The 16918-nt window shown below is 37.4% G+C and overlaps 1 protein-coding gene across 1 annotated transcript in view; it reads right to left on the reverse strand.

Annotated features, from left to right (window-relative positions):
* The window catches only part of MED13 (mediator complex subunit 13), a 105654-nt gene that overhangs the window by 64189 nt on the left and 24547 nt on the right, over positions 1 to 16918 (reverse strand). Inside the window, exons 4-8 of the mRNA XM_035026690.1 lie at positions 8175 to 8320; positions 7188 to 7385; positions 5549 to 5743; positions 4824 to 4986; positions 4531 to 4641 (exon numbers count right to left, since the gene is read on the reverse strand). Of these exons, the coding sequence (XP_034882581.1) occupies positions 4531 to 4641; positions 4824 to 4986; positions 5549 to 5743; positions 7188 to 7385; positions 8175 to 8320 (813 nt within the window). The remainder of the gene's footprint in view (positions 1 to 4530; positions 4642 to 4823; positions 4987 to 5548; positions 5744 to 7187; positions 7386 to 8174; positions 8321 to 16918) is intronic.

Genomic DNA, 16918 nt, shown 5'->3' on the forward strand with positions numbered 1-16918 from the left:
ACACACCTAATTTTTTTCCTTCTTAGCACTCATCACTTTTTTTTTTTAAGATTTTATTTATTTATTTGACAGAGACAGACACAGTGAGGGAGGGAACACAAGCAGGGGGAGTGGGAGAGGGAGAAGCAGGCTTCCCGTGGAGCAGGGAACCCAGATGCAGGGCTCAATCCCAGGACTCTGAGATCATGACCTGAGCTGAAGGCAGACGTCTAACGATTGAGCCACCAGGTGCCCCAGCACTCATCACTCTTAAAATCTAAAAAGATTAAAAATTCTTTTTTTTTTAAATAATTATCTACCCCATTAGTGTACAGGCTTCATAATAGCAGGAGCCTTATTCACTAGTGTATCTGAGCCTAGGACATCTCCTATCACAGAATAAGTGTTCAAAAAAATCTAATAAACAATTGATAGTCCTAGAAGTATTATTTTGTTTTAAAAGTAAACACAAACAAAAACTTTTGGAAACAACCTATTTGTCCATCAAACCCAGAATGATTACATACACTATGGTACTTTCATTCAGTGGAATACCAAGAAGTTTTTAAAAATAATATGGCAGATCTACAAGTAACTAGAACGGAAAGATCTAAGGCACATTAAATGAAAAAAATAAGCTGTCAAATACATCCATACTATATTTTTGTGTGGAGAGGAAAAACACATACACAAAATTACAGAAAAACTATGGAAAGATAATACCTAATTGGCAAGTAGTCAATTCTAGGGAAAGGTAGTAGCATTTGGAAAGAGACTGAGAGTGGTCAAGGGTAACTTCAGCTCCATTTGTTTAATTTAAATATTCAAATCATACATTACATACTCATGCAAATTGCTTATGTAACTATGCCCTCTTTTTCAAATTGATTTTTTTTTTTTTAAGATTTTATTTATTTATTTGACAGAGACACAGTGAGAGAGGGAATGCAAGCAGGGGGAGTGGGAGAGGGAGAAGCAGGCTCCCACTGAGCAGGGAGCCCAATGCAGGGCTCGATCCCAGGACCCTGAGATCATGACCTGAGCCGAAGGCAGACGCTTAACGACTGAGCCACCCAGGCGCCCCTTCAAATTGATTTCTAAGAGAAATCAACATATATCAGTCAGGGGCCAATCCTCTAAATCTACTAACGAGAATGAGTTACAAAAAAACAGAGGAAAGTGAGGCAACTCATAGACTACCAATAGCAGAGAGCTTCCAGGACTTCTTGAACTAAAAGGGCAGTAAGATGAAACAGTATCACCAGATCAAAGAAGCTTAGGATGGTGTTAGAACCACAGTGGGATCTGTTCAGTGGTAAGCTGGACCACAGAAGGGGCCATTAAAGAACTGCTGCTCAAAAAAGGGGTGGAGAAATAAGCTGGCTTCTTTCCTCATTTCATCAACCAATCTTCTCTTAGCACCTACCATAACTAAATTCAAAAAGCAAGTGGGTCTAGTCAAATCATCATGCTGTATACTTTAAACTCACACAATGTTATTTATCAATTATATCTCAATAAAGCTGGCAGTGGGTGGGGGAAACAACAAACACAAGGAGAAAGCAAAGGAGCCTAGGAAATGTAATCCCCTGCAATACAGAACAGAGTAGGGAAAAGGCAGGGATAGATCTGACAGCAAATTGGCTGACTAGCACAGTCAAGTTATCAAATGTGTGCCCTACTTCCTATATTCTATGGCAGCAGATGATACTCATGGTGGCTCAACATCTATTTTAAGCCTTCTTTAAGAAGTAAATAAGAGAACCCGGTTTGAAGGAAGTGGAGGAGGAATTAGAAGTACAAAATGCAATAACGAAAAAAAAAAGTACATGATCAGAAACACTGTATTATTTCCTAGAACAGCAAATATACCAAAATAAGTCACATGTATAGATTATACAAAATTTCATTATAGCAGATCTCTATACCTGGGAGGAATTTCTGGAGATATGAGACACAATAAGTTTTGAAAAATAAAAGTTCAGCTTAGGAACCAAGAATTTAAACTTAAACTTATATTTACCAATATGCATTTTGAGGGTCTTCCTCTAAAACCATTTTAGGGGTGCCTGAGTGGCTCAGTCAGTTAAGTGTTTGCCTTCGGCTCAGGTCATGATCCCAAAGTCCCGGAATCAACTCCCACATCAAGTCCCAAATCAGGCTCCCTGCGCAGTGGGGAGCCTTCTTCTCCCTCTCCCCCTGCCGTGGCCCCTGCTCATGCTCTCTAATAAATAAAATCTTAAAAATAAATAAAACCATTTTAAACAAATATACTTAAAACTCGCATCTTTTTCAAAAAGAATAAAGCAAAAGTCTAGGTAGGGAACTAAAAAAGAACTGCTTAATAAAAATGTCAATATATGGAAAGAAAAGCCTAGTTTCATTTAAGCATTCTACTTATCTTAGACTACGAACTGGTAAACTTTTTCTATAAAGGACCAGATGGTAAATATTTTAGGCTCCAGAGGCCTTACAGTCTGTGTCACAACTACTGAACTCTGTGAAAGCAGCCATAGTTGACATGTAAATGAACAGATGTGACTCTGTTCCAATAAATCTTTACGGACATTAAAATTTGAATTTCATTTAAGTTTCTCCACATGTCACAAAATATTCTTCTTTGATTTTTTCCAACTATTTAAAGATGTAAAAGTCATTTTCAGCTCACAGGTCATATGAAAGGAGGCAGTGAACCAAATTTGGCCAACAGATCATAGTTGCTGCTGTCTGGTCTCAGACAAATAACATCATAGAGCTCTACATTTGAAGATTAGGTTTGGGTCCCCCCTGTCCAAGTGGCTATGGTGTTTAACTATTTTAAACTATTAAACAAGAGCTAATCTATCTATATTTTTATTCCAATGTATCAGCAACAGACAAGTTTTTTTTTTTTTTTTTAAAGATTTTATTTATTTATTTTGAGAGACAGAATGAGATAGAGAGAGAGAGCATGAGAGGGGATAGGGTCAGAGGGCGAAGCAGACTCCCTGCCGAGCAGGGAGTCCGATGCGGGACTCGATCCCAGGACTCCAGGATCATGACCAGAGCCGAAGGCAGTGGCTTAACCAACTGAGCCACCCAGGCGCCCCAGCAACAGACAAGTTTTTGGTTTTTTTTTTTTAAAGATTTTATTTATTTATTTGACAGAGAGAGAGAGAGAGCACAAGTAGGCAAAGAGGCAGGCAGAGGGAGAGGGAGAAGCAGGCTTCCTGCGGAGCAGGGAGCCTGATGCGGGGCTCGATCCCAGGACCCCAGGATCATGACCTGAGCCGAGGCAGCCGCTTAACCAACTGAGCCACCCAGGCGCCCCAACAGACAAGTTTTTAACACAGTTGTCAGACTTTAAAAAATTATATGGTCTCTAATGCAAAGAATCTATGTAAGTACATTTAACCTATGCAAAAACAAACCAGAACACTTGAGAGTCTGTCACTATATTCTTTTTTTTTTTTTTTTTTTTTTTTTTAAGATTCTATTTATTTGAGAGAGAGAGAGCACAGGCACAGGCAGGGGTAGAGGCAGAGGGAGAAACAGAACCCCCCTGCAGAGCAAGGGGCCCAATGTGGGGCTCGATCTTAGACCCGGGGATCATGACCTGAGCCAAAGACAGCCGCTTAACCGACTGAGGCACCCAGGTGCTCCTCTGTCACTGTATTCAATCAAACAAAGCTAATGTAAGAAAAACCTTGGCCCTAACATACAGGCACTCCATTCCTTTGGCTCACATCTGTGACAAAAGAGTAACCAACTATTAGCTCACAAGCTCTGGTAAGGGATGTCAGTGCCATTATTTGTTTACAAGACTGCAAAAGTATATGATCTACCTTTCATTTTAGAATAAAATAATAAACTCTAGGCAATATAATCTGAATGCCTCTGACAACCAAATCTCAAAGTCTCCAATATAGAAATAAAACTGCCGAAAGCATTCCAAGTTCATCCATTGTTCTACCAATCTTTAACCAATACTGTCTATTAGAAAGTTTTTATTTTTACAGTGCAGCTTCAATCCCTTGTAGAATTGTACTTTCTGAATCTTATTTCAACATTCCCTATAGTTTTGCCCAAAAGGATAAGAAATTGCTGCGTAAAACCTAATACCATATTTACTATAAAAAGGATTACAGAAATTTTCATCTAGCGTATCATATATCACCTTTTTTATAAGAACCTATGGGAGAAATTTCTCAGGCACAGTGCCATCTATGAACTCTTTTCTCAAGAGACTTGTGTGCCTTTTACCTTATAGATACTATATATACTATAATCCAGTATAAAATTCTCTTTTATTTAGCTGTAAAACCAAGCCTTCAACGGTTCAGCTCTGGTAACTGTGTAAAGACTATGGCATACATTTGTATGTACTTCTATAATCAGCTCCAAGTCACTAAATTTTTTTTTCCCCTCAAATTTTCTTTTGAAAAAAATCCTCACACATTGTGCTTAGGTAAGCTAGCTCAAAGTGAGACCCAAGTATTCAACAGCATAAGAAGCTATCACACACACATATACAGACATCAATCAACCGCGGGAAAAAAACCAACAAACTACCTCAAACAGCTGCAATTTGTTCTTTGTGTGGCTTCAACAAAATCCCAGGATGCTACTTTATCAGGTGTCTCTTCTTCAGACAGACCACCTGAGGAAGCTGAATATTTCCTCCTAAGATTTGAAATTATAAAATTCTTTAGAATTCATAAGGTTTTCTATACCCATGAATAAAGCATTAAAGTTAAAAAAATTAGATTTTTAAAGTCATACAAATGACTTTTTATACTTTAAGTATCTATATACAAGTAACTACCAACATGCAATATTTTAAACTTGAAAATGAAAACACGTACTTGTTCTGTGCTCTGTTCATATTGCATTCTTGCCAAACTCTATCCACCACATGATTTGCTAATTTTCTGGGTATTTTCCCACCGTGATGGCTGGTACTATCAGAGTTGAAGCCATCAGATACTGAAGAAAATTTGACCCACTTCTGGGCAGACTGAGGATCAACTGAAAACAAACAAAAAAGAATAGGCTATAGGAGAATAAAAGGACATTTAAAGTAACATTATTTGGGTTTGGGTTTTTTTTTTTTTTTTTTTTTTTTTTGCTTAATTTGTTATACAATGTACTCCACATCTATCTGGTATGTCTCCATATATTTTGAGACAAAAAACGTTACTTAAAATACAGAAAGCAAAAAATCCAAACAGGATGTAAACTTGATGGTAGTGTTATATCAAAGCTGACTTCCTGACTCTGAGGATTAAATGGTAGTTATATAGGAGAGTGTTCTTAAATTTGGGAAATACACTCAGTACTTGGGCGCAATGGGGCATTGTGTCTGCAGCTTGTTCTCAAATGGTTCAGGAAAAGGCCAATGATAATGAATGTATACATCTAGAGAGGGTGATGGAACAAATGCTAACTGTTTTGAAATCTGGATGAGAGAGTTCTTTGTATACATGGAAACTCTTCAGTAAGTCTGAAATTACTTCAAAATAATTAAGTGCTGATATATTCAGAACAACAGATTTATAACTAGTGCTAATGAAAAAGATTAATACGATACCTGTTTGGACTTCTTCAGGAGACGTAGGTGGTGTAAGAGTAACTGAAGACATAGCAGGATCTCTTGTGGAAGCAGGCACTTGGTGGACACCCAAGCAAGAAGCTGAACAGTGAGAGGATCCCACAGAGCTAGGAGTAGGAATGTCTGACTGAGGGACTAGAACAAAGCATGCTGGGTAGATCATTCGGACACCAGCTGAAAGGAAAAAATAATGGACAAGAAAATAAATTACCACTGTGACTATAGTGGGATTAGTTTTGTTCAAAAGTACTGTAATGGAAAAGTACATACTATCATATTTGTTTAAATAAAATAAAAATATATTTAATGTATTTTTATAAATATATGCTCCTTTTGGCATAGGTTTTTGGAAGAAACCATGAGAAAATGTTAATACCTTTAGTGGTAACCTTCAGTGAGAGACTCAGAAGCAAGCAGCTTTCTCTTTTTGGATTTTCTAATCATGAGAGTGTATTACTTTTAAATCTTTATTTGTAAATTTGACAAACTATAATGGATATTACTTTTTAAATTTTTTTGAAGTTTAATAAAGGTAATCTGGACACTAGAATTATGGACCATTTTCTGCTTTCTTCTTTACATGTCTTTTACTGAAAGCCTAATATATGTTTGTGTTTTGTTTCTGGTTTTTTCACAACTACCCTGGTAGTAAGGTATTTATTGAAGTTCAATACTGGTATTCTTTTTATTAAAGAAAAACAATAACCCGTGAATAAGGCAATCTTCATATATATATAACATCCACATGATTCTATTAAACACCGTTGCAGATTCTAATCCTAATTATCTGCTCAATTATACATTCCCCACACCTCCCCCATCTCTCTAACATGGAGTATACCTATTCACTCCACTCTTAGGCTTGGCTGTGTGACCTGCATATGATATACACCAGATCCCAACAGAAGCTTTAAATGTGCTTGCAAGATCAGTGCAGCCTCTTATTCCTGGCTTTTCCCTCAAGATGAGCATGTCCCAAATATAGTTTACCTTGTTAATCTGGGTCCCTGAATGAGAAGACACAGAGAAGAGCCAATATGAAAAGAGCTGACCTGGGCAGAGCAGATCAAAGCCATGAGTTCTTTAGGTGCACTTTCTACCTTTTAAAAATTATCAGAGGCAACAGTTTCACCAAATGTTAAAATACTACGTAACAGGTTGTCAACTTTCCAGCTTCTAAATGTTACTCATTCACAGTTATCTTCTTCCCACCTTTAGCATGCTTACCTCTAGGTGGTATATATTTCCTTGCCCCAATGACTTTGGCATGGCAAAGTGACTAGTTCTGTCTAATGGAGTGTGGGCAGATGTAACATACATCATATCCTAGCAGAAGCTTTAAATACACTTACATAATTACACTCAGTCCTTATTATTCCTCTGTTCTTATAAGAACAGCATGTCCCAGAGAGTGGGTAATCATGGAATGTAGGTTGTAGAATGACAAGATACAAGGAGCCAAACCACAACCAACCTGTAGCCCTTATGTAATGTGAGGAGAAAACAAAGAAATAAATGCTTACTGTTGAAAGCCACTAAAGTATTGGAATTATTATTCAGCAAAATCTAATACACAGTCACATATTTTTCCCTTAAAATTAATACTCAGAATCCATACCAACAAGAACTTCTACTGCAGCTAAAGAATCATCTTCCCAATCCATATCTTCTTGTTTTTCTTCAGACATCTCCTTTAAGCAAGATGAGATAGGATAGAATTGCTTCCATTCACCAATCAATTTTTTGGTAGCTGAATCAGACATCTTGAATGCTTGTCCTGTGAGAGTGCCATTTAGTCCAAATGGGCTTAAGATTACTAGAGACCCAAAAGAGACATCGAGTAAGTAACTAAAGACTGGTACACCAGATAAGATCACACTGAATAGTCTGACAAGTAATGCAATCAAAAAAGAAAAGGAAACTCTTAACAGTCATTTCAGAGAAAAATTTATTATACTTCATTATTGTTAAGATAAAGCACAATATTTATTATAAAATCTTAAAATTTTGTCCACCCAAAAAATCTCACATGGTTAGAATTTCAACATGAGTGGGGTTATATGTATATCCTTCAACTTCTCTTGATTTCCAGTAAGAAAAAGCAATTTGAGGAAAAACTGTGTGTGTGTGTGTGTGTGTGTATAAATCTATGTACTTTTATTATGTACTGCCATGTAATTTTTAAAAAGTAAATACTAGGGTTAGAATTAAAACAAGAACACCCTGTCGGTCCTTAAAAACAAATCAACAATCTTGTATAAATATCAAACTCCCCGTGTTCCAACGTTAAAAATGGCTTATGTGACTGGACACAAAAGATGACCTTGAAAACATAAACCTACATATCTGCTAAATGTTATTTAAAAGAACACTTTAAAACATGCTATCGTTCATGTACAAGAATTTTTTTTTTAAATATTTGTATTAAAAAACTTATTTCATTGACTTAAAACTCTGGAAGAAGAAAATAAACTACATCAGAATCATCACTAGGCTAACGATCATGGGAAATCTCATTAGTACCAAAATTTAAAATTACCAATTGCAATTAAGAGTTTTCTTGAAACAATACGAGATCAAATATCTAAGCCAGTAAATAATCTACCTTGAAATGGGCTATTAGACTGTTGAGCAAGGGTGATATGCTCTTCACTAAGAAGGTATACAGGTTGATGTTGGTTAATTTCCACACTGGTACAAACATTGCTGTCTCCATGCAAGAAAAAGGTGAAAGAGCAGGACAAGTGTTCACTAATAAAGAAGAAAAAGTTGTATTTTAGTGATGATTAATAGCCAAAATATAAGTTAACTTGCTTTTCTTTATTAAGAAGCTATACTACAAAAACGCACATTTTTCTTTAACCCAGAAATTCTACTTCATCATCTGAAGGGGGGGGGAATCACAGATATAAGCAAAGATTTAGTTTTAAGAAATATTCTTCACAGCACTGTTTATAGTAGAAAAAGCTGCAAATCGAGGAATCAGTAAACAAGTTAGGTACGCCCACACATACCCTTATAATACAGCCACCAAAATAAGTAAAGGTAAAAGGGAAGTGGGTTTAATGGAAAGGGTAGTCTACCAAAATAGTAGTTTCAATTTTTTTTTTTAAATTGAGTGTAAAAAATCTAGGTGTGCAATCGAATTAAGGATGACCTAATTTTTGTTTATTTTCCCTTGTAATTAAGAAATTAAATACAATTATATTTTCTCATTTTATTATTTCTGAAATTGGGCTACATTCAATCAATCAAGCATTTAATGTACTGCCCTCCTCTGACCCCCAATAGTAAGTTATTTTAAAGAAATGATGGATCTTACAACTGAAGGCATCCTAGAATCGAAGCTATATGCAAAGCAGAACATCTTATGAAATTTAGATATGGCTGGGAAAATAAAAGTTCCCAAGAGGAAAACACAACGATCCTTAGGATAGAAAGGTCAAATGGCCTAGAAGAGGAGACTGTACAGTAAGAAGAATCCACTCGTATTTCTTTTCCACACATTTATCTTAAGAATTTGTCTTGGGGGTGCCTGGGTGGCTCAGATGGTTAAGCGTCTGCCTTCGGCTCAGGTAATGATCCCAGGGTCCTGGGATCGAGTCCCGCATCGGGCCCCCTGCTCGGTGGGGAGCCTGCTTCTCCCTCTGGCTCTCTCTCTGTCTCTTATGAATAAATAAATAAAATCTTAAAAAAAAAAAAAAAAAGAATTTGTCTTGGGGCACCTGGGTGGCTCAGTCGGTTAAGGGGCTGCCTTTGGCTCAGGTCATGATCCCAAGGTCCTGGGATGGAGCCGGCATCAGGCTCCTTGCTCAGCGGGAGTCTGCTTCTCCCTTTCCCTCTGCCTGCCCCTTCCCCTGCTTGTGCTTGCTCTATCTCTCTGTGTTAAATAAATAAAATCTTAAAAAAGAAGTATTTGTCTTAAAGAACCAGTTCTTTAAAATGTAACCATTAATAAACTAAAAACCTGTTGTATCTATCTATAAGCCCTCTTGAATTATTTCTGGACAAGTCAAGCACACAAAAAAGTTACAGTAAAAGTAGCTAACAAAAGTGGGAAAATAAAAAGTCAGAAAGAGGTGCAGAGCTGAGAATTTCTTCATTTTATATATAAGGGAGCCAAAAGATTGTCTAAAGTTGACAGAAAAATCAAGAAACTGAAATTTAAGCTTATCACTCAAGTTAAAAAGATAACCAGAAAAACTGACAATACTATCACTAATAAAGCAAATCTTATCTTTCATGGTAGAGTATCAGTAGATACTGTCTACAGTTGATTAATCAAGGTCTAGAGGTATAAAGCATCTCTGTAATTATGGCAGTAACCACTAGAAGTAGGAAGCAAAAAAAGTTAAAAAGATGGAAAACTAAACCTGGTTACTTCTAGGGAACGGGACTAAAGCAATTAAGCAGGGATCTTTAGAGGTTTTCGAAATTTGTAATACTCTACACTGCTTAAACTGTATTACTTTTAAATTTAAAAATTATGAATTCTTGGGGCGCCTGGGTGGCTCAGTCGTTAGGCATCTGCCTTTGGCTCAGGTCATGATCCCAGGGTCCTGGGACCAAGCCCCGCATCGGGCTCCCCTCTCTGCGGGAAGCCTACTTCTCCCTCTCCCACTACCCCTGCTTGTGTTCCCTCTCTGGCTGTGTCTGTCAAATAAATAAAATCTTTAAAATAAATAAATAAATAAAAATTATGAATTCTTAGGGTGCCTGGGTGGCTCAGTTGGTTAAGCATCTGACTTCGGCTCAGGTCATGATCTCAGGGTTCTGGGATCAAGCCCCGCATGGGGCTCTCCGTTCAGCAGGAAGTTTGCTTCTCCCTCTCAAATAAATAAAAAATCTTTTATAAAAATTATGCAATGATTACTGTATCTTCCCCCACCTCAGCAGCTTTTGTTGTTTTTTTTTAAAATAAACATTTTTGGAATAACTTTAAATTTACAGAAAAGTTGCAAAAGTATCATAGAAAGTTCCCATATACCCTTTACCCAGTTTCCTCTGAAGTTAAACATCTTACATAACAATGCTACATTTGTCAAACAAGTAATTAACACTGATACATTAATTCCAGTCTTTATTTGGATTTCACTAGATTTTCCACTTAACCATTTTTCTGTTTCAGGATCCAATCCAAGATACCACACTGCATTTAGCCAATAGATTTTTTTCCCGCCAGCCTTGCTGAAGCATAAGTGATAAAGCCAAACAGTTTTCAAATAAGAAATAAAACTAATTGGGGCGCCTGGGTGGCTCAGTCGTTAAGCGCCTGCCTTCGGCTCAGGTCATGATCCCAGCATTCTGGGATCAAGCCCCGCATCGGGCTCCCCGCTCGGCGGGAAGCCTGCCTCTCCCCCCTCCACTCCCCCTGCTTGTGTTCCTCTCTCACTGTGTCTCTCTCTGTCAAATAAATAAATAAAATCTTGAAAAAAAAAAAAAAAGAAATAAAACTAATTATTTGAATTATTTATTAAATATATTGCTTGTTACTCATCTGGAACAGCTATTGGTTGAGTAATTACAAAGCCTACAGACATTTGCTTTGGTATAAGAGTAAAATCTAAAATAATCCCCAAGAGAAGAGATTTAACTAATAACTTTGAGAACGGTCCATCAAAAAGCAGACCATTGCTAATGCCCATTTAAAATAAAGACAATTTTATTATTGCTTTCCAGCAGTGGTAAAGGCACCCATACTGTAGAACTGGGGGAAAAATAAAAGTGCCAAACACAAACCTAATTCCAAATGCTTAAAGCAAAACACACACACACACACATTCAAAAGAACTCTATTCAAATCTAAATGCACTATATACTAAGTCACCAAGTGAAAGCAAGTATTACTCCTTTATTCAACAAGTATTTTATGGCTAAGCATATGGCCCTATACTAAATACACATTTAATTTCAGTTATGTTAAGTGCTATTTAAAAACCAGGTACAGGATCTATGAGAATGTCTCAACAAGACCTAGATAATGAAAATAAACTTTAATTTCCTAAGTGGAAAAGAATCAAACTTGGGTAACAATATAAAAGTTATGCTTATGTCTCATGTAACATTACATCAGCCTAACCCCAATACCTATTTCTTCTCCAACCTCATCTCTTATTAGTAAGTCTTCCTTTAATACTTTTCCTTCTCAACTGGCCTCTCTGCCATTCCTTAAACACACCAGGCCTTTGTACCTACTGTTACTCAATCTGGAACACTCCACATATCTACATTCACCTTCATTAGGTTTTTTGTTCAGATACCTTGTAGTTGAAGTTTTCACCAATCATTCTAATTTAAATTGTCCCTTAATTCCTATTCTGGGATAGATTTCACTGGCTAAATAATCACAACCTAAAATTTTAGTTTATTTTTTTCTTATAGTCCCCCCCCAAATGTAAGCTCTATTGGAGGAGCAATCTGTCTTCTTTGTTCAAGGCTGTCTCCTCAGCTTTTAGAATAGGTCCTTGACACATAGTAGGTATGCACTAAATACTATAGGACAAGGTCTGTATCTGAGTAACTTATTTCTAATCAAATATTCCTTTTCTTATCAAGTCTGTACCTGTATAGTTGTCCAAAGCTAGAAAAGTGAATCATTCTCAACTTCTTTTTCCTAAGCTCCCTATAGTCAACTAATCCATCACCAATTCCTACTGATTCTAGTTCTTAAATATCCATGACTCGTCAAGTTGTTTTTTTAAGGTCTGAATAACTATTAAAATCTCTAATTTATCTTCTTGCTTTTTACTGCTGCCAGCAATCTTTCTAAAAATTAATTCATATCATGTAACTGGCAGGCTCAAAATCAATAGTTGCCCAATGCCTTAAGGACTAAAAACAAAACAAAACAAAACCAAACCAAAAACCTTAGTATAGCATTTTAGACCTTTTGTTATCTGATCCTTGCTTAACTCTCCAGGCAGAGGTACTTAATCTACCAAGAACTCCTTTGTTACCACAAATTCCTCCCCACTTCTTAATCTTTCTTCAATACTCCTTTATTTTTTTTTTTTAAGATTTATTTTAGAGAGAGGGAGAGAGCATGCAAGGGAGTGTGGGGCGGGGCAGAGGGAGAGAGACTTTTCAAGCACTCCCCACTGAGTGAGCAGCCCTTCCCTGGGCTTGATCTCAGGACCCATGAGATCATTACCTGAGCCAAAACCAAGAAGAGTTGGATGCTTAACTGAGTCACCCAGGCACCCCACTTCTAGACTCCTTTAAACAACATCTCTGTGAGCTCCCATAATATTCTATGCTTATCATAATATTTATCATAACACTATTATTTAACTAATAGAACTCCCTGCCAAGTTGTAAATTCCTTGATAAAAAGAATTATAACTTTAATATTGGAAGAAAATTGAGTTATTGGTCCCAATTCTTCACCCCCTTCTTTCTCATTTCTTTAATCATGGTAAAAAACACAACATAAAGTTTACCATCTTAATCATTTTTAAGTGTACTGTTCAGTAACGTAAGAATATTCACATCGTTTTGAAACAGATCACCAGAACTTTTTCATCTTGCAAATCTGAAATTACAGCCATTAAACTACAATTCCTTCTTTCTACTTCTCCTAGCCCCTGGCAACCACCATTCTATTTTCTGTTTCTATGACTTTGACTACTTTAGATCTACTTCATGTAAGTAGAGTCATACAGTTTGTGTCTTTGTGACTGGCTTTTTTCACTTAGCATATGTCCTCAAGGCTGATCCATGGTGTAGCATGTGACAGGATTTCTTTCCTTTTAAAAGGTGAATAATAATCCACTATGTACATAACATAGTCTGCTTAACCATTCATCCGTCAATGGACATTTGGGTTGTTTCCACCTCTTGGCTATTGGGAATAGTGCTGCTATGAACATGGGGTATGCAAATTTCTTCAAGATCCTGCTTTTCCGTAGTCATCAAGACAGTATGGTACTGGCACAAAAACAGACACACAGATCAATGGAACAGAATAGAAAACCCAGAAATGGACCTACAACTACACAGCCAACTAATTTTCAACAAAGCAGGAAAAAATATCCAATGGAAAATAGACAATCTCTTCAACAAATGGACAGCCACATGCAAAAGAATGAAACTGGACCACTTTCCTACACCATACACAAAAATAAATTCAAAATGGATGAAAGACCTATATGTAAGACAAGAATCCATCAAAATCCTAGAGAACACAGGCAGCAACCTCTCTGACATCGGCTGTAGCAACTTCTTACTAGACACATCTCTGAGGCAAGGGAAAGAAAAGCAAAAATGAACTATTGGGACTTCAACAAAGGCTTTTTTTCTTTTTTAAAGATTTATTTATTTGAGAGAGAGGAGAGAGACAGAGAGTGCATGAGCAGGCGGCAGAGGCAAAGGGAGAGAGAGAATCCTTAAGCAGACTCCCTTCTGAGTGCAGAGCCCAACGCAGGGCTTGATTCCAGGACCCTGAGATCATGACCTGAGCTGATATCAAGAGTCGGTCGCTTAACCTACTGAGCCACTCAGGCACCCCAAGATAAAAGGCTTTTGCACAATGAAAGAAATGATCAACAAAACTAAAAGGCAACCTTCAGAATCAGAGAAGATATTTGCAAATGATGTATCTGATAAAGGGTTAATACCCACAATCTAGGGGCGCCTGGGTGGCTCAGTTGTTAAGCGTCTGCCTTCGGCTCGGGTCATGATCCCAGATCCTGGGATCGAGCCCCGCATCGGGCTCCCTGCTCAGCGGGAAAGCCTGCTTCTCTCTCTCCCATTCCCCCTGCTTGTGTTCCCTCTCTTGCTGTGTCTTTCTCTGTCAAATAAATAAATAAAATCTTTTAAAAAAAAATCCAAAATCTATAAATAATTAATCAAACTGAACACCCCAAAAACAAATAATCCAGTTAAGAAATGGGCAGAAGACGTGAACAGACTTTTCCCAAGAAGACATCTAGATGGCTGACACATGAAAAGATGCTCAACATCACTCAACATCAGGGAAATAGGAAACAAAACTACAATGAGATGACACCTCACACCAGTCAGAATGGCTAAAATTAACAACAGAGGAAACAACAGGTCTTGGTGGGGATACAGAGAAAGGGGAACCTTCTTACACTGTCGGTGGGAAAGCAAACCAGTGCAGCCCCTCTGGAAAACAGTATGGAGGTTCCTCAAAAAGTTAAAAATAGAACTATCCTATGACCCAGCAATTACACTCCTAGGTTTTTAGCCAAAGTATACAAGAAAACAAAAACTGATTCGAAGGGATACACGCACCCTGATGTTTACAGCAGCATTTTCAACAATAGCCAATTATGGAAAAGAGCCCAAAATCCATCAACTGTGAATGGATAAAGAAGTTGTAGTATACATATACAATGGAATATATTACTCAGCCATAAAACAGAATGAAATCTTGCCCTTTGCAACAACATGGATGGAGCTAGAGTATATTATGCTAAGTGAATAAGTTAGAGAAAGACAAATACCGTATGATTTCGCTCACATGGGGAGTTTAAGAAATAAAACAGATAAACATGGGGGGAGGGAGAGAGGCAAACCATAAAACAGACTCTTAACTATAGAGAACAAACTGAAGGTTGCTAGAGGGGAGGTGGGCAGGGGGATGGGCTAAGTGGGTGATGGGTACTGAGGGCACTTGTGATGAGCACTGAGTGTTACATGTGATGAATCACTAAATTATACTTCTGAAACTAATATTAGACTATATGTTAACTAATTAGAATTTAAATAAAAACTCAAAAAAAGATCCTTTCAATTCTCTTAGAAGCAGAACTGTTGGATCATACAGTAGTCCTATTCTTAACTTTCTGAGGAACCTACATAAATGTTTTCCATAGTGGCTGTACCATTTTACAATCCCATCAACAGTCAACAAGGGTTCCAATTTCTCTGTCCTCACTAATACTTGTTAGTTTTCATTTTTTTTGATAGATGCCGTCCTAACAAATGTGAGGTAGTATCTCATTGTGGTTTTGACTTGGATTTCTCTGATTAGTGATGTTGACTATCTTTTTACATGCTATTGGCCATCCCTGTATCTTTGAAGAAATCTTTTCAAGTCTTTTGCCCAATTTTAAGTTGGGTTACTTGACTTTCTGTTGTTGAGTTGTAGTTCTTTACACAAGCTAGATATTAACTCCTTATCAGATATATAATTTGCAAACATTTTCTCCCATGCCATAAATTACCTTTTTACTGATGTAAAAAGTATTTAAGTTTGATATAGTTCTATTTATTTTTGCTTTTGTTGCCTATGCTTTCGGTATCATAACCAAGAAATCACTGCCAAATTTAATGTCTAAAGCTTTCCCCCTATGTTTTCTTCTAGGAGATTTACAGTTTTAGGTCTTACATCTAGGCTTTTAACCCATTTGGGGTTTTTGTATAAAGTAAGGTAAAAGCCAACTTCATTCTTTTACATGTGGATACTAAGTTTTCCCAACACCACTGGTTAAGAGACCAGCTCTTCCCCACTGAGTAGTCCTGGCACCCTTGTCAAAGATCATTTCAATACATACACACATACTAGTTTATTTCTGGACTTTCTACTCCGTTGGTTTACGTGTCTGTATGCTAGTACCATACCGTTTGATTACTGTAGCTTTGTAATTATGTTTTGCTCACCCTCTCTTCATTTAGGCTCTTTAGTGTAAGAAGGGGAAATATACTTCCCCAACCTTGACTCAGGTTTGCTTTGTGACTTGCTTTGACCAAGCAAGCTTCAAACATGCTTATGCAATCTGGACTGCCCTCCAATGCTTCTTTCATTGCCATGAGAATCATATGAAATACACCTTTACCCAAACTACAGTTTACAGTGTGGACTAGATTGGCTAACCCCCAGCTGACCAGCAGATACATTAATGAGAATATGTAACTGCTGTGTTAAGCCTCCACATTTTGGCGGTGCTTTGTTACACAACACTGGCCAATACAGAAAATGGCACAAAAAGGGAGATCTACCATGACAAAAATCTAAATATGTGGCATTGGCTTTGGGACCAGATGACTGATAGCAAGGAACATAAGACACTGAAAAGTGATGAGGAAATCATTAAATGGTGACCCATGTTATGTAATGGAGAAATACATCATAGAACTGTTGCCTAAAGGGGCTCCTGGGTGGCTCGGTAGGTTAAGCGTCTGCCTTTGGCTCAGGTCATGATCCCAAGATCCTGGGATCAAACCCTGCATCGGGCTCTCTGCTCAGCTGGGAGTCTGCTTCTCCCTCTCCTTCTGCCCCTCCCCCCTGTTCATGCTCTCTCTCTCTCAAATAAATAAAATCTTAAAAAACAAACAAACAAAAAAAACCTATTGCCTAAAATAATCTAGAAGGCAGAAAATGTG

This window comes from Mirounga leonina, unplaced genomic scaffold (genome assembly GCF_011800145.1).
Source record: "Mirounga leonina isolate KUSES-001 unplaced genomic scaffold, KU_Mleo_1.0 Mir_200, whole genome shotgun sequence".
NCBI lineage: Eukaryota > Metazoa > Chordata > Mammalia > Carnivora > Phocidae > Mirounga > Mirounga leonina.